The following is a 26,918-nucleotide window of genomic DNA, read 5'->3' as shown; positions in this document are numbered from 1 at the left end:
CATATATTTAGAGTAGGTTTACCTGTAGCATTGACTATCACATCCAATAAGGGTCTCAAGGAAGATGGAGCACTGTGTGGTAGAAGATATGTAAAAAAAAACCTGCAATGGAAAAAGTAACCCATATTTTAAAATAATAAAGTTGACAAGGGTCTGGTAACCGCTGAACAACATAAGGAATAAAATTTAAATAGTTTTAAGTCCCTGACCCATTCAGGAAATATAATCATATTCTATAATCAAAAAAATATATAGCTAGGCTAGGGCACACAGCTGTCTGGCATACCTAGACTAAACTGCTATACACAAGACTACCTTGTAACTACCTGTAAATGTTCTGTTAATGTAGAAATTTGTTGTGAAGCCCCATGGATTGTGACTATTTGTGAAGCTGTCTGTACTTGGACAAACTTTATTAAAGGGACACTTTTAAACTCTGAAATCTTAGGTTTTTTTCCAAACCTTAAATATACATGTCAGATTTATGCTTATTTCGTTTCACCAATTATTTCCTTTCCACGTCTGCATTATTTTTAGGCTTTAGGATGAATGGGGGGGGAGGGGAAACAAACAACTTAATTCTATGCCACTGAAATTCAGGACAATATTCCCATGATGGGGTCACTATTTAACATGCATTCATGATGCTCCTGAATGGACTCCATGTTTGGATACATATTCTCTGCCGGGGGGGAAGGGGAGGGGAACAGAAAAAACCTGCTAGTGATTCTGGTAGTTTGCTTTGCTTTTCATAAGGAGGAAACTGCTGTCAAATGAAGGAAACAAAAGGTAAAGCAGCTTCTACAATTTCCAGCCTAATTTCTCACAAACTTAAAACAAGCATCTGGTTGTGAATGCTCTTGCCCTATGCTCAATTCCTGATGATTCCAAACTGCGAACAGCTAAGTGGAAATGCAAGTTAATTGGTGATGGCCTCAAAAATACATCTCCTATAATTTGGAAAAGCAGGCACAATAATAACTGTTATTTTTTTAGTTAGAGAAATGAAATAGCATACATTTATTATTATTATTTTTAAAGATAAGTAATTTCACAGTGCCCCTTTAACTGTCTATTGCTAAGCCAGCATTACTAACCTCTGCAAACCCTGTTTCAGAGGAACATTAGATAAAGATGGACAATTCAAGATCTGGTAATACAAGCAGATGTATCAGACATAAATATTGGGTAATGAGCAGAATGGTAACACAAATAGGAAATTTTACTCTGAGTTGCCTTGTCTATCCTATAAAATTGCCCCCAGGCCACACAAACATACAGAAATTGTAGTGAATCATACTCATTGGAGAGAATTAAGCACATCTTACATAAGCAAAAATTTAAAAAAAAATCAAGTTATTGATTGGAAAATAACAGCTATAGGAGCCTATATTGTGTCCCGTTGAGCTGACATATTAATTGTATAAAGTGGAAATATTTCCTAAAGATTTTAATGTTTTTTATGCAAAAGTAAAATTCATCCCTTCTAAAAAGAAGGATATTTTCAAAATCCCCAAGTAGGATTATTATAAAAGTTCTCTTAAGTGTTTTATATAAAAGAAGCAATCTAAATAGTGCTTGAAAGCTGAGCAAATAATTAGCAATGAATAATTCATTTGGTAAATTTTCTGCGCATGGAAAATCTGTAAATGGATTGTGATTGATCTCCAACAGTTCTTTGAAAGTATTCGAAAGTCACAGTTTGCTTTTCAGACTGGGTTGCGGAGTTACAATTAGACAGAAAAGTCACATCGTATTGCTTCTGATTCTCAGCTGAATGAGTGTGCAAGCATTTTGATATGAACACTCACACATGTGAATTTAAAATGCAAAGTCACGTGACTTTGAAATTCATAGATATCAGTGCCAGTAAAACTCAATCCCATGAACATGCATACAGAGGCGACATGGGCAGGCTATGTGGGGTCACATGCCCCCAGATTTCTGCCAGGATTTACATGCCCTGCCCTGAACCCCGCTGCATACCGACAGAAACTTTAAAGTGTGCTCCTCACTATCAATAGTGACGCATTGTCTCTGCATTCATGATTCATAGATTATATGGCCAGAAGGGATTAGTGTGAGCTTCTAGTCCAGAGGTCACCAAACTCTGGGGAGCACCCCCCTAGGGGGGCACAGAGAAACATTTGGAGGGGCATGGTGGGGCCTGGGCCAGCCCTATGGGTGGGGGGAGCAGGAGGAAGCGCCACTCAGCCCCGCTCTGACCCACCCCTGCTCCCCCCAGCTGCAGTCCTGACTTCAGCTCCCGGCACCACTCCTAGGCTGTGGCCTCAGCCCCAGGGCTGCAGTGCTGGCTAGAGCCCTTATCCTGGCCCTGCAGCCCTGGCCCCCAGGCGCGGCCCAAGCTCTGGCCCCTTCCTGGCTCTGGGACTCCAGCCCAGTCCTGGCCACAGCCCCAGTCCCCACTCTGGTCCGAGGCCCCACTTCTGGTCCCGAGCCCAGGCTCTGTTTGAGGGCTCCAAGTTCCCAGGCCCTGCAGCTCCGGCCTTGGCCCTGGCTGCAGTTCAGGCCCCGATCATAGCACTGGCCCCACTCCCGGCCCCTGATCCTGACTGCAGTTCCCAGGGAGGTGCAGACCAGGTAGAGTGGGGGTGTAATCCAAAAACTTTGGGGACCATTGTTCTAGACTGATCTCCTGCATTACACAGGCCACAGAATTTGCTTGAATTAATTCCTTTTTGAACTAGAGTAACTCTTCTACAAAAACATCCCATATTGTTTTTTAAATGTCCAGTAATGGACAATTCACAACTATTAGTAAGATGTTCCAATGGTTCATTACTTCACTGTTAAAAACATGCATCTTGAGGGTACACAAAAAGATGTATGGGTGACTGAAGGAAATCATTTAAAAATCCAAATCACGCAACTTTCGGGGGCAGAGAGGGGGTGACAATATTTTCTCAGCTCTAATAATTCACCTTGAGAAGGAATCAGGGGACTGGCCCAGTGAAGTTTCTCGTGGGTGGATCTAGTAAATTCAGACACTGCTGGAGATTTATACCATTGGTTAATCTGCTGCTGGTTAGAGCTCCCAGTAGCACCAGATATGGAAAAGAAAAAACTTTTCCCAAGCCTTCAGAAGGTATTACTGCCATTCATCTACCATCACAGTAACCCACTACGTGGGGAATCTGGGAACTGGAAAACTTAGTTGTCTATACCAAGTGGACTGCGGTTCTATCCTTGTTGAGTGAGCGTAGAGAGATCACTGCAGATGCATTCATAAGGGTGGCTGCAGCCTAGTATGGTGTGGGTCTGCTGTCATACCAAGACCTATTGTGTGAGCAGAACAATAAGCAATGGTGTGTGCTAAAAGCATTATGATTTTCAAAGGGTAAAAACAGATCTTTAGAAACTGATGAGCCAATGGAATAGTTCACTAGCACTCTCAACTGTTAACCACTGTGATAGGAAAAGACAGCTTTCTTCAGTGAGACCAGCAGCCGTTCTACAAGATCCCTGTGTCACAGGCATATCCCCATGGGTATAGCCCCATTTCTGATAGTGTGTGACTGAAAAGCACATTTGCCTATTAATGTTTTTTCTGGCCAGACCAGTGAAACAACTCTAACCAAAAACTAGTTAACTAAGAAGGATCTTGAATCCAAGAAAATGAAAATGGAAAATTATGCAGGACACACTAAAAATTTTACTGCGCAAATGCACATGACAGTTGTTTAGTGGAATCCATTTCAGTGTGGTCAGATAATGTAACACATATGCTGGTAAGTGCATTGGGACAAAAGCAGAAGACTCTCCTTGGAGAAGACTCTCCTAGCTGTGGTCTGGCAGGGAATGAGTAGTGTGATACTTGAAAGAGAAGCCTAAGAAATGAGAACACCATGATGGCATTGCCTTGAGACCCTCTATTTTCCTATCGGGATCAGTCAGAAGCACTCTGTCTCACCAGCACACTTTAACATCAAGCTACAACACAACTAGAATCAGTGCATTAAGGATCAATTCTTGACCCTATGAAAATCAATAGTAAAAAGTTTCCATGGGATCAGTGTTTGGCCCAAAGAATGAGTTGAGCAATCAAAGTTAGTGAAGAGCCAAGACCACGAACATAAATCCATCATGTAAAACTACTCAGTTGTAAATCTGAAGAGACCTTAAGAAACCAAATTCTGAAGACAGACATTTCAGCTAGATGCTTTCTACAGAGTTCTGACTGACCAGATAGAATGTCACCTGATTACCTATCTGTCATGTGTGTGGCATGACCATAAATTACAGACGCAGACCTCAATGGGGGGCACCTCAGGACAGATGGGAGTAGTATAAGCAAGCCAATCATTGCCTTTTCAAAGAAGAGCAATTAGTTTTATGTGAGGAAGGCTGAGAGGAAATTGTGAAAAGAGAACTAAAAAGTAGTGATGGCTTGTTTAAAAGTGTTAATATTCATTATAACCCCTGGGAAGATTACTCTCCAAATTAACATTGGGCTACGTTAAAGAAGTACAATGACATTACAGGCTTTTGACTATCAAACAACTGAACCAGTGAGTTTTATAATCAACAGAAAAGAGGCATGGTCTAATGAGAGGTGTGCAGTTTAGTGGTCAGAGCACAGACCTAGAAGACAGAACTTTCTGAATTCTAATCCCAGCTCTGAAGACATTTCACTTCTGAGCCTCAGTTGTCTCATACTTAAAAGGGAATAACAACACTTATTAATGTACATCAGAGATGTGTTGTGAGAATCATTTCATTATTAATGTAGTAATTGGGCCCAAAATCATCATACGATTACTCCAGTTTTTCGCTGGTATAAATCTTTATCGTGTAACTGACTTCAATGGAGTTACACCAACATAGCCCTTAGTGGTGAATCAGATTCAGTGTTTGAGAAGTACTTTCAAGATATTAATGTTATGTATTATTATTATTAATGAAATTATTTACAACACCAATTCCTCACTGTTTTAGTTATTCATCTATAAAGGCCTGACCCAACAATTTCAATTATCTCAATGACTATACAGAATTGGCAAATTTTATTAATTTTATCTATTTAGATAACTGGTCATCTACCTGTATGCATTATAAAGATTCCTCTTTTCATTCATATTTTGACATCGGCCCTCCACAGAGCATGGAAGAGTGAAATTTCTTGCTGGAAACTCTATAAAACAGTCACTGTTACTGGTACAAGAGCTTTCTTCTATGCTGGCATCATCCAAATCTGTCACTTTCAGCTCTCCATCTACAATCACAAACTGTCGAGGGCGAAAATCCAACAGCGTCACAGAGCCAAGAGGAGAGTGAGCCAAATAATACAAAAGCCGAACTAAGCTGAGACATATCTGAAATAAAAAGCACAGATAGCCTGTGTTATTTGTCTAATATGGAGCATGTAAATGCATCTGCTTTAAATTAAGTTACACACATAATGGCAACCAAATATAGGCGTGAGATTTATCATCATAATCAGTTAGTACCCTCAATAATAAGTTAGTACCCTCAAGGTCTTCTTCAGAATATTTAACGCCATCCTTTCAATGTAGATTGTAACAACCTTTAGAAGCTTGAAACAAACATGCTTCATTACCAATTTTTTCTTATGCAATTTTATTATTCTAGGATTGCTTGTGAGTTGAGCTGCTGGGGCTTTTTTATTTTGTTTTTATTATTTTAATAGACATAAAAGCATTTGTTTTTGATAAAACATCACATGTACGCCTTGATCCTGAAATCTAAGTCTCTGATCCTCTAAAAACTGATATGGGTTTAACTTTTCACACTGAGAGTAATTTGACTTCAATGGAACTATTTGCAGTGCATAAAGCTAAGTATTTGCAGGATCAGGGCCTATCCATGTAGACAGACCCTTCTGTCCACACAGGATCCCATTCAAGTCAATGGGGCTCCACACAGGTGCATCAGACTGGGGACATAGCATGAAGAATTATCTAGGCTTTGCCCATAGATAAAAGTATAATATTTGGAACCTTCAAATTTGGTCTCAACCCTATAGGTTTTACTGTGGCAAAATGCCCCACTCTTTACAGTTCATATGTGATGCCTTGACAGTATTTCTTTGTAGGTATCGTATAAGACACTAAAACAAAAACAACATATAAAGTTAAATATTTGCAAGCTCATTCAGTGTATTCAATTGACATTTCTTGTGCAGGCTAGCAAGCGTTTTACTGTTTGCATGTAAGCTTTGTTTTTTGTTAAAACTGCTGTTAAGACCATATGTATTAACGTAGTCAAATCACAATTCAGTCTGGGGGCATCAATGATATACTCAGGGGAATACTTAAATGCATACTTCAGAAAAAAAACAGAGGTTGAATATGTCTTAAGTTATACCTCACAGACTTCACGTCTGAGAGATATTAGGACTATCCAACACTTCCATAATCATTTCCTTGCCTTACCAGCTTAGAACATTTTTGTCCCACTTAAGCAATATCAAAAGTTTATGTAGAGATACTTGTACATATAAATGAATACAAGCATGGTTATGGGATGTCTGGATTGACTGCTTTTTTGTTCCTCTTACAAGAATTCTATACATTTCATGTAGCATCCCAGAGGATGCCAATATATAAAAGACATATCATGTCACTGAGAAAATGAAAGTAGACCACAATGAAACATTAACATTCTGAATATCAATGTGACTTTTCCCTTTGGTCAGGAGCACTGCACAGAACCTCATTACAGGAGCTGAACACTGCTAAAATCATTAGAGAAACTTGAACAAAATTATAATGAAACATTTTTAACTGCTCAAAGGTAAATATAGAAAAAATAATTTTTCAAAGATTTCTTAAACTACTATGGAAAACTTGGAACTCTCTCTGCATAAAAGTATACATGTTTGGCAAAAAACTAAGCGGGAGTTTTCTTTGCAATCTGAACTAATTCCTCCTTCTTCAAACATTACCAAGGCCCTGATCCTGCAAATGGATCCACTGCACAGACCCCTGCGCCCATGCTGAGTCCTGTTGAAGTCCTTTATCTATGTACCTGCCTTCAGTCTTGATATGAGTTGTGTGTGTATATGCCCCACAACAAGATTAAAATTCACATTTTAGGGCTCAGTTCTTCACCATTGCTTTCCATGGACTTTAATAGGTGCTGGTTTGGGGAGATTTAGTCCCTGGCCTGTAAACACAAAGGGACTACTTGAGTGTATAAAGTTAAACCACCATGTAAGTATTTGCTTGACTGGTGCAGATACATAAACAATTCTCATGTATCGAGCTGAGAACTTACATCCTCCTTCTTCTTCTCCTCTATGACAGCTGCACACTAGATAAGGGAATAGTTATGACATTACCTAAGGCTTCATTGCAGCAGTTCCAGGAATATTCTATTTATAATTACATCTCTATGAATCAGCCCGGCACTGCCAAGATATTTCCCCTTCATCTCCCTCTAACTGCCCTAGAAGGGACATCCATTCTAAAGAGAAGCTTTCCATCCACATCCACATGTGATACAGTCAAGCCAATAATCTTGTGCATCTTTTGCAACTTACATCACAGTTCCAATCATAGTGTGATCATTTGCAGTTGCATGGCTGAGGGAGACAGCAGTACACTTCGTTGGCCATTACAAACTAAAAACTCTGATTGAGACATTGTTTCTTAGGAGTGTATTTCTTTTAGAACAAGGTAGCTGAAGTTCAACTCATGGGCTAAATACTGTCCCCAGAGCTCTAAATGAAGCCTGTAACTGCCCTAATCTTTAATCATGAAGTACATCCCACAGAGATTACAGATCCCAGCATACCATGCCTTATCTTGATGAAAGTACCACTAACATCTGGGCTCCATTGCATACAAATTAAGTGTGACCTTCATGTTTCTGTTAAATTGCCAATGTGGGCTTCATTGGGCAAACTCTGTTTTAGGACTTGTGTACATTTATAAACTTCATTTTACCCTTCATTCTCCCCTAGTAAAAGACAACATAACAAGAAACAGTAGGAAACAATTATAAAGTCAGCCTATGATAATGATCAAGATAGAGAGGTCACATCCTTCTATTGTTTGAATTCCAGTTGTAGAGCACGATGTTCAAGCCAAAAATGCCAAGCTCTGAGGTTTTTAACAAGTATGAAATCTTTGAAGATATAATGTGAACGGCACATAACATCCTATAATTAGGGACCATCAACAGGCAGAACAGTGCAGTGTCTTAAAAACCGAAACATGGGAGCGTTAAGTCTTATAAGACATAACGTTCCCAAGCAAAGCAGTTGTTTAATAAATGGGAACAAAGCTTTAACCTATGTAACCTCTTCTCTCACCCCCCATGCCTGGAGTTGCTTTGTGTTCACATCCTACTTAAAAGTCCTGTAAGTTGTACTTACTCGAAATCTGTCCTCCCAAGAAGTCTGTAAAAGCTGAATCATCTCTAATGGTGAGCCTAGCTCAGTGATGGTGGTCAGCGTGTCTGGGATGTCATTGCTGTCCTGATAACAGTAGCCATAGAGCTGAAAAAAAAAGTACACAAAAAGGGAAAGAGATTAGTATAATACATCTTGGCATCTTCCGCTTTTCTCCAGGAGTGTGGGAAGCAGTCTCCTGTATCCTCCTTGGACTCTCTGTGTTTTACAATGCTGCCCTTAGGCCCCCTGTAGCAGCCTCGTATCTTTCCATCTGAGGAGAATGCCTATTTAAGAGTTTCAGTCATGGGCTTCAATTGCCCAGTGCAGTCTCTGCAAGCCACACAAGGCCTTCACCAAGGCTGGGTATGCTGCATTTGCATACCCTTCTGGATAGGCTTTTATAATCAAAACCCTTATCAAGCAACTTATATGTAAAAATGTGTGTGTGTGTAGATATGAAGACTTAGTGCATATACGAAAATGAATTCCCTCTATCTGGCATAATCATAATAATTCTGTGCTTAAAAATAGGCATTAGAAAAATGTCATTTAAAGATCAGGAATTTTTTTTTTTTACCTTTGCCAGAGCTTGTGTCTATTTGTATTTTAATGCCACAGAGGGTTAAACTAGATCTTTATAATGAACTTTAAAAAACCATTGCAAATGTCAAGGCACATCCTTTGCCACGCAGGAAATGCTTCTAATAGTATTGGTTGAGGTTACATGTGCAATAACGTTAGAGATGGGTGAATACTGCAAAATATTTTAAAATGAATGCACTTCAGGCATGTTCCAGCCTCTTTTGTGTTTGCTATCCAAAAATCACTTGCACAATCAATTTTTACTTGCACAAACACTTACACAGTAAGAACATTTTAAGCCTGTGCTTGAAGAACCTTATGTCAGAGGGAACAGGGACTGTTTTACCCAGCTAGGAGACAGGCTTTTAGAAACTCCTTACCAAAGCCTTGGCAAAGAAGCAGTGAAATGAGCTGAACAAAGATCTGATTACAAACTTTGCAGCTGCGACAACATGGACACAACATAAAATTAAATTTACACTCTACCCCCAGCCAAATAAGTATTAGGGTAGAAGATGTGGCATGATGCAAGAGGTTAAAAATCCTCTAATCCTACTCATCTGCTCCCCTACCCCGAGAGGTTCAAAACTGCCATGGCTTCTTCAAACCTATTCGTCTCCTGATTATGGACATGATTCAAAGCTCATTGAAGTCAATGGGAGTCTTTGTATTGACTTCAGTGGGCTGTGAATCAGATCCTGTAAGAGCTATGCTCACCCAATCTGGGTTCAGAAACAATACTGTGTGTGTTAGGTGATCGATCACGACTAAGTAACAATTGAATAGCCAGTGCAATTAAATGTTCTCAATCAACTAACAGAATGGAAAAAACATTGCAAACAAATTCATTGAATAGCAAGCAAATTTGTGCAATGTAGTCAATCTGCTCACAAACATTTAAGCAGAAGAAAAAGAGGTTAAGTTCAGTAAACAAATTATTTGTTATGAATCATTCCCTTAGCTCTAACTATCATTGTCTATGTTTAAAGGAAGAAAAAATTCCAAAATAGTAAGTGAAGAAAGCAATTATTCCTTTCAATGAAAAGTGGCATTGTACTTCAAAACAACTGGTAAAGCATGTATATCAAACAAAACGGAAGCTAAAATAGTTTATTTTAAAAACATACAATAGAGATTTTGACATCAGAGATGTATGTGTGGCAGGTATTTCTGCACTAGAGACACATTGGATTGAAATAGGGATACACCGTAGATTTAATAATACAACATTAACCTGGGGCTTCTCAGATCAGACATAGGAGTTGTCCCTTAATATCTGTGACATTTTTTTAATGCAAGCATGTTTCTGACATAAGTACAGTAATAAAAACTTAGCACAACACACTATCTTAGAAGAACACATTTGCACAATTGTTACCATTACAAACCAGAAAGAACACAAATATAAAGAGAATGTAAATATTTTATAGAATGTGCAACTTTGCTAGGATGACGCTAGACTTGCCTGTAAACGATATTTTATATATAATGCTTGATGATCCTGCAGTCCTCACACATTTTAGCCTTTGTATGGATAGGGACTAAGAGTGCAAGATTGGGCCCATTATATTTAAATGTTAATTTCTGGGTGTGAGAGCTAATAAGAGGTCCTATACGCCTCTAACGTTTTATTGAATTCTATTGAATCATAGATGGAATTTATAAAATTGTATTGTCCAGTGGAAAAAAGCTCATAAAACAGAAGTAAAATTAGAAGACAAATTGGATGAAAAATGTTAATTCTACAGTAAACGTCAATTCAGAATAATGAACATGACAAGGACATCAGTCTTCATTAGCCATTGAAGTCCTCTGAAAGTGTAATAAAACCAAGTAATTTTTAATTAAGACATGATATTTGTAGCATATGCGTATTAAAAAAATCAGAATTTATTTTAATTAAAAATATATTTTTAATAAGAATAAATTCAGAATACTTTTGTAAGAGTAAAATAATGAAGTATGGCTTCCTATGGTCATAATAATGCAATATATTTGTTCTCAGGGGCTGAGTAGCACTGCATTTAATTATCTCCATTTAGAATCCAGCTGCACCACTGCAAAAATCATTGCTGACTGATGTTTATATTTAGTACAGACTTTGCTGTTCTGAAGTCTAATTAGTTGCTTCAAGCGTAAAGGGCCCAATCCATTTTTCCTTCCACAAGAAAAATCTCTCTTCAAATATCAGTGGGAAATGTTCTTGCATAAGGAGCGCTGACTTGAATTAAGTCCATTAATTAAGGCCATAGTTAAAGACATTAAAAAATTACATGTGATGAAGAAAAATATTGAATAATTCTAACTAATGAAATAGATCATCTGGTTTAATCTCTTCTTTATTGCTATTCCTTATGTAAAACATTTCTAGCTATGAGGTTGCCATTTTGTTACATAGAATCATTGGAGAACGGAAGTCAGAGATGGAAAGGAGCCTACTAGGCTATATTTAAATAAAAATTTTAAATAAAGGCCTAAGCAAAAATGCACATGCAATACATGGCCACATGTGTACAATTATGGTGACTGAAAATAATAAAAAAATAAAAGTATGTCCTGATTCAAACTACTAATTAGGCATCTAAAATGGCTATTTATATGTGAACAACCACACAGAATACAGATGTGCATGTATTTTCTTTTAAAAATTTAGCTCATTAGATGATCTTGCCCTCCTTCCTGTCAATGCAAGGTTGTTTCCCACAGTTTAGTTTCTTGGTTTTTGTCCAGTCTAGTTTGGAAATGTCCCAGATAGGACAATATCATTTTCACATACAAATAATTAGTAACTAATTTGTATACCGTGCCTATTTGGATCAACCGCATGCAACTGTAAAAATAACCACATGGACAATATGAATGAAATTGGAGTAAAAAGATGATTCAAATGGGAAAGAGATAAAACATAGAGCAGGCAGAGTGCTGAAGTTACTGATTCAATTTAAACACTCTTTGTAGGGATAGCATTTTTTCTATCATCTAGTTACATGTTAGACTTTTCAAATATATTGTTTTTTCATACCCCAGAACAACATGGTTTCAGTTAATGTATGGAAAGAAATATTAATCAATGTTTGATATGTCAAGCCACTAAACTGAAATACTACTACAAATACATAGTTTTGTACAGAATCTAGTAGCAAACTGTTGCTAGCTTGGGATGCTTTTCTTTCTGCTCAAGAAACTAAGCCCCAGATATGAAATTTTGAACTGTTGTCACATTGTGCATAATAGTTCATGTAAAGCAGGTATGTTTATTGAGAAAAATCTAAACAGCTAGTGAAGAACTCAATCAAGGACTGTATTCCTTATGCACCAAAAACTCCCATTGACTTCAGGAGGAGTTTTAGATCCATAAAGAATACAGGGTCAGCCCCTGAGAAAGTTATATTCTTTTGTAAGATTTCATGTCTGTACTGCCAGTCACTTCAGAGGTGCCCCTTTCAGACAAGAAAGGGGGTGGAGGGGAGCAGAGGTCAGACTGCACACAAAAGCTGACAAGCATACTGAATAAAAACACAAAATAAAGGAGCTTATTAAGCTGTCATCAGTGGCTAAGTATATGCAAACAGACCATCTTGCATTAGTATAATCACCAAAGCTGGATTTTCAAAAAAACAAAATGTCAAGAAAAAGCCTTAGCAAAAGTGTTACTCTTCATTTGTACAGTTTGCTCAGACAGGAATGGTACAATTAAAAATCTAACAAAATAAAGCCAGATTCTGTTCTAACACTGGTGTAAGTCTAAAGCAGGATTGCCAGCCTGAAGCATCTAAAGATCAGAAGTCTAGACCCAAGAAACATACTAGCTTAAAAATCATGAGATGTTAAAAAAAGTATTTGTGTTCTGTGTTTGAGCCCTGAAAGTTCCCCTTTAGCTTTTCTCTGTAATCATGAGGAATATAAATTTACTTGTTTTTCTCTCTAATGAAAGCTGTGATTGTTCATGTAATCACATGACTCCAATAGCTGGAGCTTTCAGAAAAAAAAGGAAGAATCACCTTTGATAAAATAGTGAGAGTTGGTAACAGTGCTAAAGAAACAACACTGGTCCTGATTCTCCTCTCATTCAGACCTCAGTGATTTCACTCAAGTTATTCCAGATTTACTCCAGTGTAATAGCAGAATATGGCCCAGGACAAAAGAAATTCTTGTTCATGTGCACAGTGCATGTATTCAAAGATACATGTGCACACCTAGCCAAACTGAAAATTAGTCCAGGACTGGACATGTCAAGGCTAGACTGTCTAATAAGCTAGGGCCTCTGTAGAAAAACTCCCATGGACATCGCTGTGCATGGGAGCAAGCTCCTAGCGGCTAAATTAGAGGAGCATATTGTAGAGTGCTTTGCTGTTCTAAAGGCATCAGACTGAAGGAAGACAATTCCAAGATAAACTTTTACATGCACCTGATGCCTTGGCTATGCCCTCTGTTGCCATCGCAATAGGCCAGTCCCTCCAAGGAAAAATATAGAGGAACCATGATGCATAGTTGTTACTTAGCAATAAATACTTTAGGATTTTCACTTGTGCCTAAAATCTGTTTTTCTTTCAAATTTTAAACATGTGCTATCTTTACTGAGAATATTATAAATACTTTTGCCTCAACCCAAAAGCATCTGTAAAAATGATGAGTGCCTTTACATTGCAAATTATTAGGTTATTTAATTAACTTTAATCTTCCTAGGTAAATGTAACACACAAGGAGCCACAGGGAGCAGAGGTCAGTCAGCACCATTCAGGATGCACTTAGCATCTTCCAGGATTGGGACCAAAGCTGGCTGCCAAAGCCAAGAGACAAAATTTCTTCCTGTTGCCTCAGACTAGAGATGGAAATTGTAAGCAAGCAGTAGATAATTTAAATATTAAAACTAACTACTCATAGCTATCTTTAGTGGGGGTTATTAATAACTGTACTGTTATTAAGGGTGCTGCACACTAGAAGAGTTAACGGTTACACCAATGTCATCATAGCTGCCAACCACATTAATAGCTTCAAAAGAAAGTGAAACAAAAATGAAATTTGTGTGTACAACACACACATGCATCCCCTACCTGCAAGGCACATATTTTGGCAGTAAACTTAAGGCTTACAAAGGATCTCGCCCCTTTTCCCTCCTCATTTTCATATAATTAAGCTCCCACATAAAATAGTTGTATTATTTTAAAAGCTTTGTAGCACCGTAAATTTAACCTACCCTGCACAACTCCAAGATCCAGCCCACGACACTTATTCATACAAGCTCCTGCCCATAGCTCCATTCAAGTCAATCAGGGGGACTACTAATTTATCCATGATTTCAATGGGAATGGACAGGTATAATTTAGAGCAGAATTTGAAACAATATCTTAAATAATAAGGATCAAAATTTATCCTCCACCTCTGATCCACTTCACTGCATCCACTTCAGTGGGGTTTTTCAGAACTTTGACTCTGAATTATGCAATGATTTAAATGATTAATATCTGCATGTTCTCTCTTCTGAAGAGGCTAGTGAACAGTCCTGCTGAAACATTCATGAGACTGTCCATATTAAAACTGATCCCTTGAGTATAATTCTACTGAGTTAAATGTCTCAGATCTCTTCACTGCTGGGCTTACTTCCCTGAAGTGAGCTTCGTTTAACTCAGAGTCGGTCTGCAGTTGCAAAGTCCCAGAATAAGTAGCTCTTCCCATCATGGATCATTCTGAGTTTAGCCAGAAACAACATAAAACCTTCAAGGTCCCCCTCCACAAACACTCTGCTTGCAGGGCTTTTTTTTTTTTTTTTTGGTCTAAGTTGAGTGGCCAGGCTGAGATTAGAGAAAAACAAACAGCTTGCACCTTTATTATTGATTAATTGTATTGCCATAGTGCATAGGAGCCCCAGTCCCTAACACAAAACCTTACGATTTAAGTAAGAAAGAGACTTCAGAGGGATACAGACAGACAGATGGAAGAGTACAAGGAAACAATGAGACAACACTGGCCAGCCTGATAGGCTGCTGAGACCAGTCTAACCACTGTACAGGTGGGAGGGTTGGGGTTTTGGGGGTTTTATTTGTAGGCATCATGGAAGAGAATTCTAATGAGAATTAGGCATGGAGACACTTCACTAGATGATTATTTGTATCTTTAGGTGCCTAAATGCCTTTAACAATCTGGACCTGAGTGAAAAACATCATTGGCTGGTGCATACAACGTATGAACAACACCTTCTCTCCTCAAACACTTCACAATTGTAGATCACAACACAGGAAAATGTGATTTTATGACTCAAGTCTGAGTGAATCCATGCATCCTACAATAGTTTCTCCCCATTGTGGACGAGGCTACCACAAGGGTGTCAGTAGCACTGGTTTGGCTAATTCTCATGCCATCCCACAATGTAGTAATGGAGAAATTACTCCAAAGCCATCCCCTCTGCCCCCCAGCAGCAATGGGTATTATGGGATAGGCCCTATAGGCATCTTAGAAGTGCAACTGTTACAACTGCAGTTGTAAGGTGTGGTGTGTGTGGATGCACCAAAACAACTCTGTAAAAATAGCATTTGTGGGTGGGTTAAACCATGGTAAGGATGGGTGATAGTACAAACCATCTCATGCAGTCAGAGGCCATTGAAGCTGGAGAACTGAATTGTTTGTTTGCAACAGCTGTCAGGAAGTATTCCTTCTCAACTGGTGCAGAAGGATTGGAATTGCTAATATTGGTGGGCCAAACTCTTTACAGAATCATTACAGGAAGTATGAATGAGACAAGTTTTCCTCAACTTAATGTAGACACACCCATTGATCCAGGGCAGGATGCAGATCTAAAGAGACAACATGGTCTGCATGGGACCTTGAAAGGCAGGAAATCCTGTGTCTAGCCTCAGCTCTGGCAGACTCAATGTGTGGCCTTGGACTAGTCATGTAACCTCCCTCAGTCTTGATATCTAACAAAAGAAGGGATGGGACAATCGTACTTACCTAACTTACAAATTAGCCCACTTGAAGTGTAATTAAACAATTCTTCTCAAAAGCACTTTTGGTTTGCCCTTGTAATCCACAGATTATACAAAATGTTCCATTTTATGAAAAATAATGTCCTGGGCAGGATACACACAAAGTTGAACCCCTTTATATGTGCACGGTGTCTCTGAAAAATTCAAGTAACGAAGGTGACTTTTGCAAAAGGTACAATGGCATCCATTCATCCCCATGCAGTCTGCACAGATAAGAGACTGCCAGGATCCTAGGCAATGAAGGCTGAGAAGGTTGCAAATCACCAGCTCCCATAACAGAGCCAGAAATTCAAAACAGAGTCTTTTGGAGTAATTTACATGGCACATAACAGAGGAGCAATCAGAAATCATTCGACAAATTAATGGGATTAGTTTTATGAATGATCTATTTGAAAGTAAGTAATGACAGTGTAGCTCTTTAGCTAATTCTATGTTTTTTGCCTCATGGAAATCCCTTCCTGCCAACAGTTATGTAAGTCAAATCCCCCCTATAGTCCCATGCAGTTCAATGGAGAAAATATTATTTGGACACTTTAGAGTTGAGGCATATGGCTTGTCTAATAATGACATGAATAGTTATGGCTGGTTTGCAATTGTATCAGCTCTGTGCTTCCAACAGCCCTGCAGTTCTTGTTAACAGATCCTTTCTTCACTCTTAAAAGTGCAGGATAACATCTGGGCCTGTTGGGAAGCCCTCTTGCAATAAAGAAGCACTTTGTGTAATTAATCTTTCCTCACCAAGCCGCATCTGTCTGCTTTCCCCGGCCTTCTCCATTCCCATCCTGAGTTCCCCAGGGCTGTGGAGGTGTAGTGGAGACGCAGCAAGCTGTCTCCATCAACAGGTGGCACTGTTTGCTTTTTTTCTCCTCAACCATTTTTCAGAGTTCCCATGCTGCTATCCCACATTTCACTTAGGGTAACATTTTCAAAAAGTGACATATACTTAGCATTAGATCCACTTGACTCCCACTTCAGGCGTTTAAATCCAAAACATAGGAATTAATGAGAGCCTTAAAACCTGCACTCAGCTACCACCTAACTCTGTCTGTGCCCAAATTTCCTAGGCACCTCCATTTCTGCTGGTGAGTGGGTGCAAAACCACCTAAGTCTGACACCACCAAGCTGCTTGGTGCCATGCTTAACTTCTCCAACCAGTCAGTTAATCTCCCATCTATTTTGCTTGCAGTGCCAAATTTGGAAAGTGTTCTCAGAGCATGCCTTACCTGCTCTACCAGACAAACAGATCTAGACTTCTTTGGCACGGGTAGCTGTGTCCCAAAATACCCAACAGCCCAGTGAGTAGAGCTCTCGTGCAGGCTATGGGAAACCTGTTTTCACATCCCCACTCTGCCTGACTTGGAGCAGGGGCTTAGAGCCAGGTTTCTCAGACAAGTGCCTTAACCCTGAGGCTATTGGACATCCTAGGATGGGAGTGTTCTCAATCTCTCCTGCTGAAACTGTTCCATTGGGTTTAAAAGTAAGGAAGTATTAACTGGGCTCAAGAGAGACTAGCTCTATGGCCCAGTGGTTAGGGCACTTGCCTGGGATGTAGGTCCCTGCTCCAATAAGTATTTCTTTTGTTCTAAAAAAATGGAACAGCTTCACCAGGCGAGACAAAGAGCACCCCACCTCAGCATGCCCAATAGCCTGGTGGTTAAGGCAGTGACAGGGGAGACCTGCTCCAAATCAGGCAGAGCAGGGGGTTCAGAAACAGTTCTTCCACAGCCCCGGGGTGAGCACTGCCTCACCACCTAGCTATTGGTTACAATGCGGTGGCTCTCTCTCTATCTTTGAGAAAGAGGTGAGGTGGCTTAGGAACCTCGCTCCAGGGGAGGGTTCACTGCCCTGAATCTTGATTGGAAATAGAAACGAAGCTCAGACTCCACCCCTTTCCTCAGCGTTTCCTACTGGCTAGCACAGAGAGAAGCCAGCAAGCAGAGACTCCCCTTCTTGGGCATCTAACTCTCCTCACCCATTGTGTAGAGGAGCCTGAGCTCCTAACTCAGGGCGGTGAACTCCACTAGGAAGCAGGGTGCCTAGAAGTTAGTTGTTGCTGTGCCTAAGTTATTTTGTGGAGTAATCCTTAGAAATCAACCTTACACTGAAAGTCGTTGGGACTTAGGCTTTTATGTTCCTACATCACTTTGGGGATTTAGGCTCCTAAGTTAGATACTTTTGAAAATGTTACCCCGAGTACCTGCCTGTCCTGGAAAAAAACTTTGGAGCAGTTGTAAAACTTGTTCAGCTAACCTCATTTTAAAACCAAAGTCCTGGTGTGCACTTGGTTTTCAGCTGTTTAAAATGTCCTAACTGCTCCAATCAAAACAGGTTTTCACAGCAGTTAGAAAAATCTCTGCAGTGTAGATAGGCCCCTGGAGCTATGCTGTGCCCTTCATCTATGGATGCAGATCAAGCACATATTAAGATCCCAAGCTCTCATTCTAGTAGGTTAATTCTCTCTAATTAGGTGCTCCGTTTTGAAGGTTAAGGTCCAAAGGAAAATTTCTACACCCCTCTCCCAATCCAAATTTCAAAACCACAGTTCCCCCCCCCATGATCAGCCACCATCTCACCTGGGCTTTTCGTTGATGACACTACACCCCAGTCTACTCAGAAGGTTGCTCAAATTTTCCACAGGGATGCTAGCCGGCTGCACATAAAAAGCTCTTGAGTTCATCACCCAGCATTCTCAACAACTACCAGCACAAAAGAGCTTCTTATGCTCCTGATTCCACTGGACCCCCACTTCTTGCAACAACAACAGGATTTCCTGAGCTTCCGACCCCTCTCCCCCTCACTCCCACAACTAGAGCTCACCCCATCCCCATGGTGTATGCAAATGTTGTGGATTAAAGTTTAGTGTGGACTCTGAATGAAGCAACATGATGGAATAGGACCAAAAGATTTCATAGATGATTCATGGCAACTCATTCGAGCTAGAAATGCATTTTAATTGATTTATCACTTGGAGAAATTATCTTCTTCCACATAAAGTTACCATATAAGACCTCAACATTTTAATTTTCAAACTAAAAATAAGGGTCCCACTTCTGGCCTCACTAACTGGACTTATCGATGCAGAGGATAAACATCTTGTTAGAAAACATGTTAACTAACATGATGCTAACATTACATCAAATTTAAAAGAGGAACAAGTAATGTTTTAAAACGTATTAGCTGGTCATAATAGCCCATGCCATTACCATCTGAAACGTTTTCAGACACCACTGGATTTGTCCACACCAAAGGCAAAATCATTGTTTATCACCATTTTTTCTGAACAAATGTAAATCAAAATAATTCCCCTAAAGACAACTGAATTACTCCAGTTCTAAAATGGGATACAAATCATAAGCTGGATCTTGGTGTTTAAAAGGTAGTTAAATTAATGAAACAACAAATATTTGCTTTAACACCAATCTGACAAACAGAAACCGAGATGGTCTTAGTCAACAAGGCTCTGGTCACACTATCAGCGGCTGTTCACGGTTGCCCCCCACAGCCCCATCGCCACTGTTTCGAAATGAACGCATCACCTACTTTTATATTTTTTTTAAAAAATAGAGCTTTATTTGGGTGGAAGTAGAGTCTTTTTTTTGGGGGGGGGGGTAAGAATCATTGAATTGAGCGATGGTTGGTTATAAAAATATCTATTAACCCTACAAAAATAATCTTGCACTTTCACCAAACGTATGCCAGTTTCAAATCTTCACTCCCTTCCATTCGTCTTCAGAAATGTAAGGGGAGAACCCGTCAAAAGGCTTGTTTATGCCCATGGATGGTAGCCCCATTAATTCAGATATACCAGGGCTATAATTATAGTATTACAGTAAACCAAACATTACCAGTGTGTCTTTACAATCGTATTCATTGTCTGAAATAAACAGCAAATGGTGTTAGATTTTCTGTTCTTCCCCAGATAGCCAGAAGAGAGGAATTAGAGCAAACTAACCCGGCTGCCTCGATAACTGCACGGAAAAGCCGGATCCAGAAGTAAATATTTTAACTTTGTAAGGAAAGAAATCACAGCGCAGAGGGAAAGGACGAAGAGATCAGCCACCGCATTTGATAGAGAGCGACTGCAGAGCAATTAGTGGGCTGCTAAATCCTGTGTTACAATAAATCAGTGACCCACATCCCCCTCTTCCCCAATGTTTCTCGTTATTAAATCAACTTTAATGAACTACCCCTTCTCTCCCACTCCAAACCAAATACATTTCCATTTTAATCTGCACCTGCCTATCACAATGGCTGCTGTGGCAGGAATGTTTATAGCGATCGAGAGCAGTGTGTGTGACTGACAAGTTCCCAGACTTGCCCTTTGAATCAGCGCCTCTAGCCCAGATCCAGAGGCAAGACCCATCAGACAAGCCAACCCTGACTCAGAGATGGTCAGTGCAAACACTTTAAAACGACAGGCACCCTCATTTTAAGTGTTTTCTTTGCATTAACACTAGCTAACCCCGCTAGTTAACACTAACCCCCACTCCCTTTTCCAGGTTCTCAACATTTCCTTTGATAGGTTTGATGTGCCACACCTGGCTCCTCCAACAGGCTCAATGCATGAGGAACATGTCGATGTGTGGGGTGAGGACACGGCTGGGATGTGAACAGGGTTCTTTTTCACTCTAACGTATATGGTACGCTAATCAGGTATTCTAAAAGAATGCCTTAAAGAAAAAGAAAGCTGGTTTTGACAAGCGACAGGCCAGAATGGGGAACTGCTGAGACAGTAAAGAAGAAGTCTTATTTTACAAACTACACTTCGGCTGGGAGAGATTTACAGGAAAGTCCCCTTTCCTGGGACAAAACCTACAGGAAAGAAAAGCTGGATTTCCACTGAGAGAGAGACTTAGACATATTCACCCTAGTTAGCCCTTCTGACAGGCCTGAGTGGGGGCAAGAATGGTAAGGGTAACAGTGTAGGGAAAGCCACTCAGCAACAGTGGCAGCTGTATGTGTACGATCTTTGTGTGTGTGAGAGGGAAAGAGTGGGGAAAGGAGGGACACCTATTTCTCTTTCCTATTTGACTCTATGGAAGCGGGGCAGATCGCTCTGCTCTGCTTTCCCACCCCTAATAAAACCCCCCGCGTCCCTCCATCACAAGCTACAGTTAGCGAGCGGGTGGATTCTGTTTTCCTACTGGGGACGCTATTTCAGAGGTTCGAGGCTGCATAGAGCTGAGCGAGTCAATGGGATTTGAAAGCAGTTCAGCACTGAGCAGATCCAGCCCCAGTCGTGCTAATAATTGGTCGCAGCTGGCTTAGGGGTGTTAAGTGTTCGCTGTGTGTTGTGGAGGGGATAATTGGAAGGGGAAGTTTGAGAACCAAAAGTGCAGTATGTTTATGGCTGGTTTACAGTGATGTCAAACTTCGCAGTAAACATATTCCTATTGGAAACCCAACGTGAGCCTTCTGAGCTGTCAGGAGCAGCTAACCCCTCGTTAGCTCACAGAATCGCAGGGCGAGGCGTGGCGTGGCTCATCAGAATGTTTTTTCCCCAGCACATTTGATTTTTCCCAAGCCTGAGATCGCTGAAAGTTCCTTTCCTTTCCTTTCCTTTCGCTAAATGATGAGAGGGAAGGTAAACTGCTGCTGGAGGAGGGTGGCTATGCAGTCGCGGGTAGCCAGGCCAGCTTGTCTCCATAACTCTCTTGGCTAAGGGAACTTGATGATGAAGTTGAAAATTCTTTTTAAAACTACCCCAGCAGCAGGCAGAAAAGAGGCTGGTGTTTTGCTAAAACGAGATCCACTTCAGTAGCACAGGCAAACGCAGAAACGGCGTAGGTCCCAGGATATTAGAGAGACAAGGTGGAGATAAGAGAAAGTCAAAGCGTGTCTCTCACCAACAGCAGTTGGGTCCAATAAAAGATGTTACCTCATCCACCTTGTCTCTCTAACGCAGAAACGGACTGCCCTTTTTGCCTGTGAAGTAACTCAGTGATTGATGGCTACCTTGCATGAAGACAGAAAGTGAAAGGCTGAATGCAATCAATCGTTTCTACAGTGGATGAAGAAACCAGATGAAAATGAGCTAAAGAAAAAGCTTTTCTTATTAGGACATACACAGTTGTGCTGTAGTGAATAGGACATCAATACACGGTTTGGGTCCTTAAAAGACTCTCTTCCTCTAATTAAATGTATGTAACAAATCAGAATAGATATGGGGAAAGTATGTTAGCTTTTGAGTTTCTTTTCTCTGTCTCAGGCAGAAACCTCTGGGTAATGATTTCTAAACCCAGATACGCGTTAGAGGCCTGATCCTGCGTTAATTTTTTCCCTGACATCACTAGGTGTAGGATCATGTCCTAACTGAGATTTTAGAATAGACATAACAAAAAAAATTGCAGGCTGGTTTTGAAAATGCTCTCTGTTCCCCGTTTTATGTATGACATTACAGATCAATTCCTGAACCACAAGTCTGCCCAGCTGTGACTGGCTAACGTCTGTCATATTTTTATAGTCACCGTTCAAGGTAAAGTCTTATCAAACATTTAATGCCCACTCCCTGCAGTAACTTCGCCCCGAGCTTTACGGAATGCAATATGCTAAACAAAAAGCCTGATGTATGTGGCTTCGCAGCTCTCTTTTCTAGTGCGTTTGCAATCTGATCAGAGCACCCAAGTCAAAAGGAAATTCTGCTGGTGTCTGAGGAGACAGGAGGCAGCCAAAATAAGAAGGAAGAATCTGAGCCAACTGGAAAACACGTTTCTGATTTAAATCTAATCTATTTGTGTAATTAGAGGGCATGTAATTTCTGAAAACGTAATTAACAGAAAGGGATTTTTGCACATTAGAACATTCTCCCAACGCTGAGGCTGGGCATGTGTTTTCTAACGGGCCTTTTCAGAAGCGTCTATTCATGTGCTTGTTCCAATTCAGCTTCTACATGATGTGACTGCTCACAAAGGAAAACGTGACATGAAGAAGATTGACTTCATTTGCCTATTATAGGGTCCACCTCCCTTCAGCAAAGAGGGGAATTAACTGACTGCGCTTCCTCTAGTCTTTGGTACAGAAAACACTCCTTGATGGGGAGCAGATTTTAAAATAAAGTGTTCCATAATGCATATCCCAGTTTAAAGGAACCCTAGTGTCTATCCCTGTGTAAACACTGGAGTTTGTTGTTGTTGCTCGTTGCATAGATAATGCAGGACAGAAGTTGGATTTCCATCCTGTGACGATGACTAATTATTTCCAAATTATTCTCTGCATACGACGAAAGTCTCTGTTTGAATAACATGGGAAAGGAATACAGCACGATCATTAAAACCCACCGAGGAAGCCAGAGAAACTGCAACTTAAAATGTTTAATATAAATCCTCATTTTTATCAATTTGTAGAAACACTGGATTGCTTTCTACTGAGTAAGAGAAAAATCTTGAAAACCAGTGTTTAAAAATTGTTGTTTATTTTCTGATGTCAAACGATTATCGATACCCTTGTCTGCATTACAGTTATAGTTTGAATTTCTTCCTCTGAGGATGCATTACATCCTAGGGAGAAACTGAAAACCTCTACCAGAGGTTGCAGTATAGTGTGCGAGATACTGTGTTTTCATTACGTGTTATAGTTATACCTGGCCGCATGAAGGCAATAATTAGCAAAAGCTTTATTTATTGCTTGGCGATTTTTGATTCCTCTAGAGCTTCCAAATGTTTTCTCCAGTTTTATCCAAAGAAAGAAAGATCGACTCCCCAGTTCCAATTTTGGTATGTACTCATGGGGAAGAGGCGATATTAAAGTGGCTTCTGCCCTTTCTTAGTCTCCAGTGTATGAAAATTGGCTGTTTCATTCCTTTAGACCGTTAGTTCTTATGGGGGAATTGGCACCTTTTGCTACTGAAGAAATCAAAAACTGCCTATTTGATTCCTTTTTAAAAAGTAGCTCCTGGGTATGTCTGCACGCTCTAATACTAATTGTTTTGGTTTTAATCAACGTTCAACACTACGCGAATTGCAACAGGAATTTCCCTCCCAGATTTTCCATCCAAACGGACCCGTTGAAATTAATGTCGATGTGTAATAGTCCTACAATACAATATTTCTTGCAAGCGGAGTAATGTCAGAGTGCAGTCAGAATAATTCTTCGCCCTGTTCCAGTTAGTAGTCCTTTTAATCTTCCATTTGCCAGGACTGTGTGTATTTAAGATCCACACGATAAAATACACAATGAATCTAAATTAACTACCACAATGACAAGCGACGAACAATCACATTTCCATTCTCATAAATTCGGGAGAAGCGGAGTTGGAGTTTGTAGTGATTAGGGTTAACGTTTTATTGTACGCATTTTGAGGGAGTTTATATCCCCGTTGGCTTCCTTCGCCTTCCAACATCACAATTTTATTTTTCCGCTTAGGTGCAAGAACAATCAGAAAAGGCTGGTAGGCCAGGCAGAGTTATATGGTACCTTCTCCCACAATGACATTACTTCTGCGCCAATTAGCAGAATGAAAATGGATAATATTCCTAATCTTTCCCCAGTGCTCTGGTATACAGGCCAGGGTAAATCTGTCAGAATGTATCACATCAGAGAGGATGTCAATATCTTTAACTCCAGAGGGGTAGCCTGTTAGTCTGTATACAGCAAAAATAACCAGAGTTCTGTGGCACTTTAAAGACTAAGAAATGTAATATTTGTAGACATAAACTTTCGAGAGATTTCAGCTCTCTTCTTCAGATGCAGTAATGTATGTCTAATGAACGTGTTTGTGTATAAAGGCTTCCTATTTTCTCCGTATTATAAGTAAAGAGTGGTTAGAAGAGAGCACACACCATACATCTATATAGAAGACAGATCAGAAGGGATATTGTGTACATAAAATGTAAATGATGATGATGAACTAATATCTACAAAACTTTAGAATACATTAAATGACGTGAGTTATTTGACTCGATAAACATTAGTCTAAACGGGTGTTAACTTACAGAACCGGCCAAAGAATGTGACATTAGTACTTAGAGGGGGTCTTGTTATCACAAGACGACAGTTTTGACCCATTGGGCTGACATCAGTGATAGTCAAATACTACTTATTCGATATACTATAAACACTGGTTATTCACGTCCAGGAGAGGTAGTGTTATAGGTATATTAAGATCAAAGCTTTCTAGTTCTTTCATACAGATCACAAATACAATCAACTCCCCGGTGCATACACCCCTGCCTGTAGTTACTACAGACTTTTTTATTCCCTTGGCATGCAGAGTGCCAACAGGTTGCTTGTGGTGAAAAACAACCCCATGCCACGTTTTTCCAAGCCCTATCTGTGCACGTCGGCTGCCTTTCATCCTGCTTTCTGGGAAAAGCCCAGGCAGTTTTGAAGAAATCCTAATCGAAGATGATCCCGGTCTACGGTCCTGCCCAGCTGATCTGCACAAGCTCCCTGTCATTCCTTGAAAAGACCCCCAGGGTACCACAGCCTAGTGGCAAAAGAGCAGCCCCCGGCGCTTACCTGGAGGATGTTGGGGTGCTGCAGCCTTTGCAGAAGTATCATCTCCTTGACGATTTTGTAGGCGGCCAGCCGGTAGCAATCTTCCAACGCCGCGTACAGCTTCACGCAGTTGTCGATGTCGTGCCCTCCAAAATCGACCGACTTCAGCGCCACGGCCAGCGAGCGGTTCAGGACCACCTTGTAGACAGCCTTGGTGTAGCCCGAGCCCAGGTAGTGCACCTCGCTGACGTTGCGGATGTCCCGGCAGCCGAGCGGCGCGGCTTGCAGCGCCAGGTCGATCTTGGCTGCGGGGGAGGAGACGCCGCCTCGGCTGTCAGCCGGCGGCGCTTTCCCCTTCTCCAGCCGGGCGAGAGCCTGCTCCGAGGAGCTCCGCGGCTGGGCCAGGTCCATCAGCCGCCTCTCCAGCGGTCTCACCAGCCGCCTCGCCGCCGCAGCCGCGGGCGCCCGGTGCTTTTGGTAGCGGAGCACCTCCTCGTAGCGCTCCCTGATCTGCCGGGCTAACTCGGAGCGCCTGCCCTCCTCCCCGGAGTACAAAGGCGAGCCCGCCAACGCCGGGGTGACCCCGCTCCGCTGCTGCTGCTGCTGCTGCTGCTGCTCGAAGCCGGGGATGAAGAAGACGTTCAGCAAAGTGCCCAGGAAGAAGGAGAGGCAGAAGCCGGCTGCCACCGCCACTTTTCGGCGCTTCATCGCAGCCTCTCTCCGGCTCTGCCCCGGCCACCGGCTGCGGGCTGCTTTCTCCAGGAGCGGCGGGCGGAAAAGTCTCCCCGGGCGCTTCACATGGTCCCGCCGCCCGTCTCAGGCACATCAGCGGGGCACTTGCCTCCCTGCTCCGGCGCTTCTTCGGAGGCACTTATTATTAGCCGGGCCCGCAGGAGGGGTGTAAGGGGGGGGGGGGGGTGATACTAATCCCGGAGCGCTCGCCGCTCTCTGACGTCCCCTGATTGACAGCCCAGCCCTGCCCGTGGACCCGGAGAGCAGCAGGGGGGCCTGGGAAACGTAGTCTCCTTCATGGCGCTACCCGCAGCCGCTCGCTAGCCGGGAAGGCAGGACTACAACTCCCAGGCTCCGCTCCCCCTCCCTCCCTCCCGCCAGTGCAAGGCAAGGCAGCAGGCGGGACCGCAATGATAACGGTGTGGGCTCTGCAGAGTGCTGGTGACCTGGCGGGGGGCACATCCCGGCCCTGCAGGGCTGGGCAGCCGCGCTATGCACCGGATCGCGCAGCTCGGGGCCGGCCGGGGTAGGGCGATCATTAGCGGAGACGCTTTTATCGGAGGAGCCTCTGCTCTAGGGTGGCGGGGAAGGCAGGTTTGGCGTAACCAGAGCTTGCCAGCTACCGCTTGGTGCGCTGGGAGGGAGGCGCCTTCATTTCGGGATTCATTTGAGGGCGCTTTGTGAAATCTTCCTCCCCCGGTCCCGTGATGAAGGCTCTCCCTCTGCTCCAACTCAGCCCCTGCGGGTTTATGTTATAGCGAGACGTTCACCATCCCAGCCGCAATTATTTGCGCTAGGTCCCCCCCCCC

The 26,918-nt window shown here is 41.5% G+C and overlaps 1 protein-coding gene across 1 annotated transcript in view; it reads right to left on the bottom strand.

The window, feature by feature from the left end:
- The window catches only part of PKDCC (protein kinase domain containing, cytoplasmic), a 44,495-nt gene extending 18,293 nt beyond the window's left edge, over positions 1-26,202 (bottom strand). Inside the window, exons 1-4 of the mRNA XM_067565037.1 lie at positions 25,399-26,202; positions 8,360-8,482; positions 5,062-5,333; positions 23-102 (exon numbers count right to left, since the gene is read on the bottom strand). Of these exons, the coding sequence (XP_067421138.1) occupies positions 23-102; positions 5,062-5,333; positions 8,360-8,482; positions 25,399-26,085 (1,162 nt within the window). The 5' untranslated portion in view covers positions 26,086-26,202. The remainder of the gene's footprint in view (positions 1-22; positions 103-5,061; positions 5,334-8,359; positions 8,483-25,398) is intronic.
- Positions 26,203-26,918: the final 716 nt, after the last annotated feature.

The sequence above is a fragment of the Emydura macquarii genome, unplaced genomic scaffold, assembly GCF_026122565.2.
Source record: "Emydura macquarii macquarii isolate MOO-44397 ecotype Brisbane River unplaced genomic scaffold, CSIRO-AGI_Emac_v2 contig_2676, whole genome shotgun sequence".
Taxonomy (NCBI): domain Eukaryota; kingdom Metazoa; phylum Chordata; order Testudines; family Chelidae; genus Emydura; species Emydura macquarii.
Note: the sequence above shows the minus strand (reverse complement) of the source record. Positions and strands in the feature narration are given on the sequence as shown.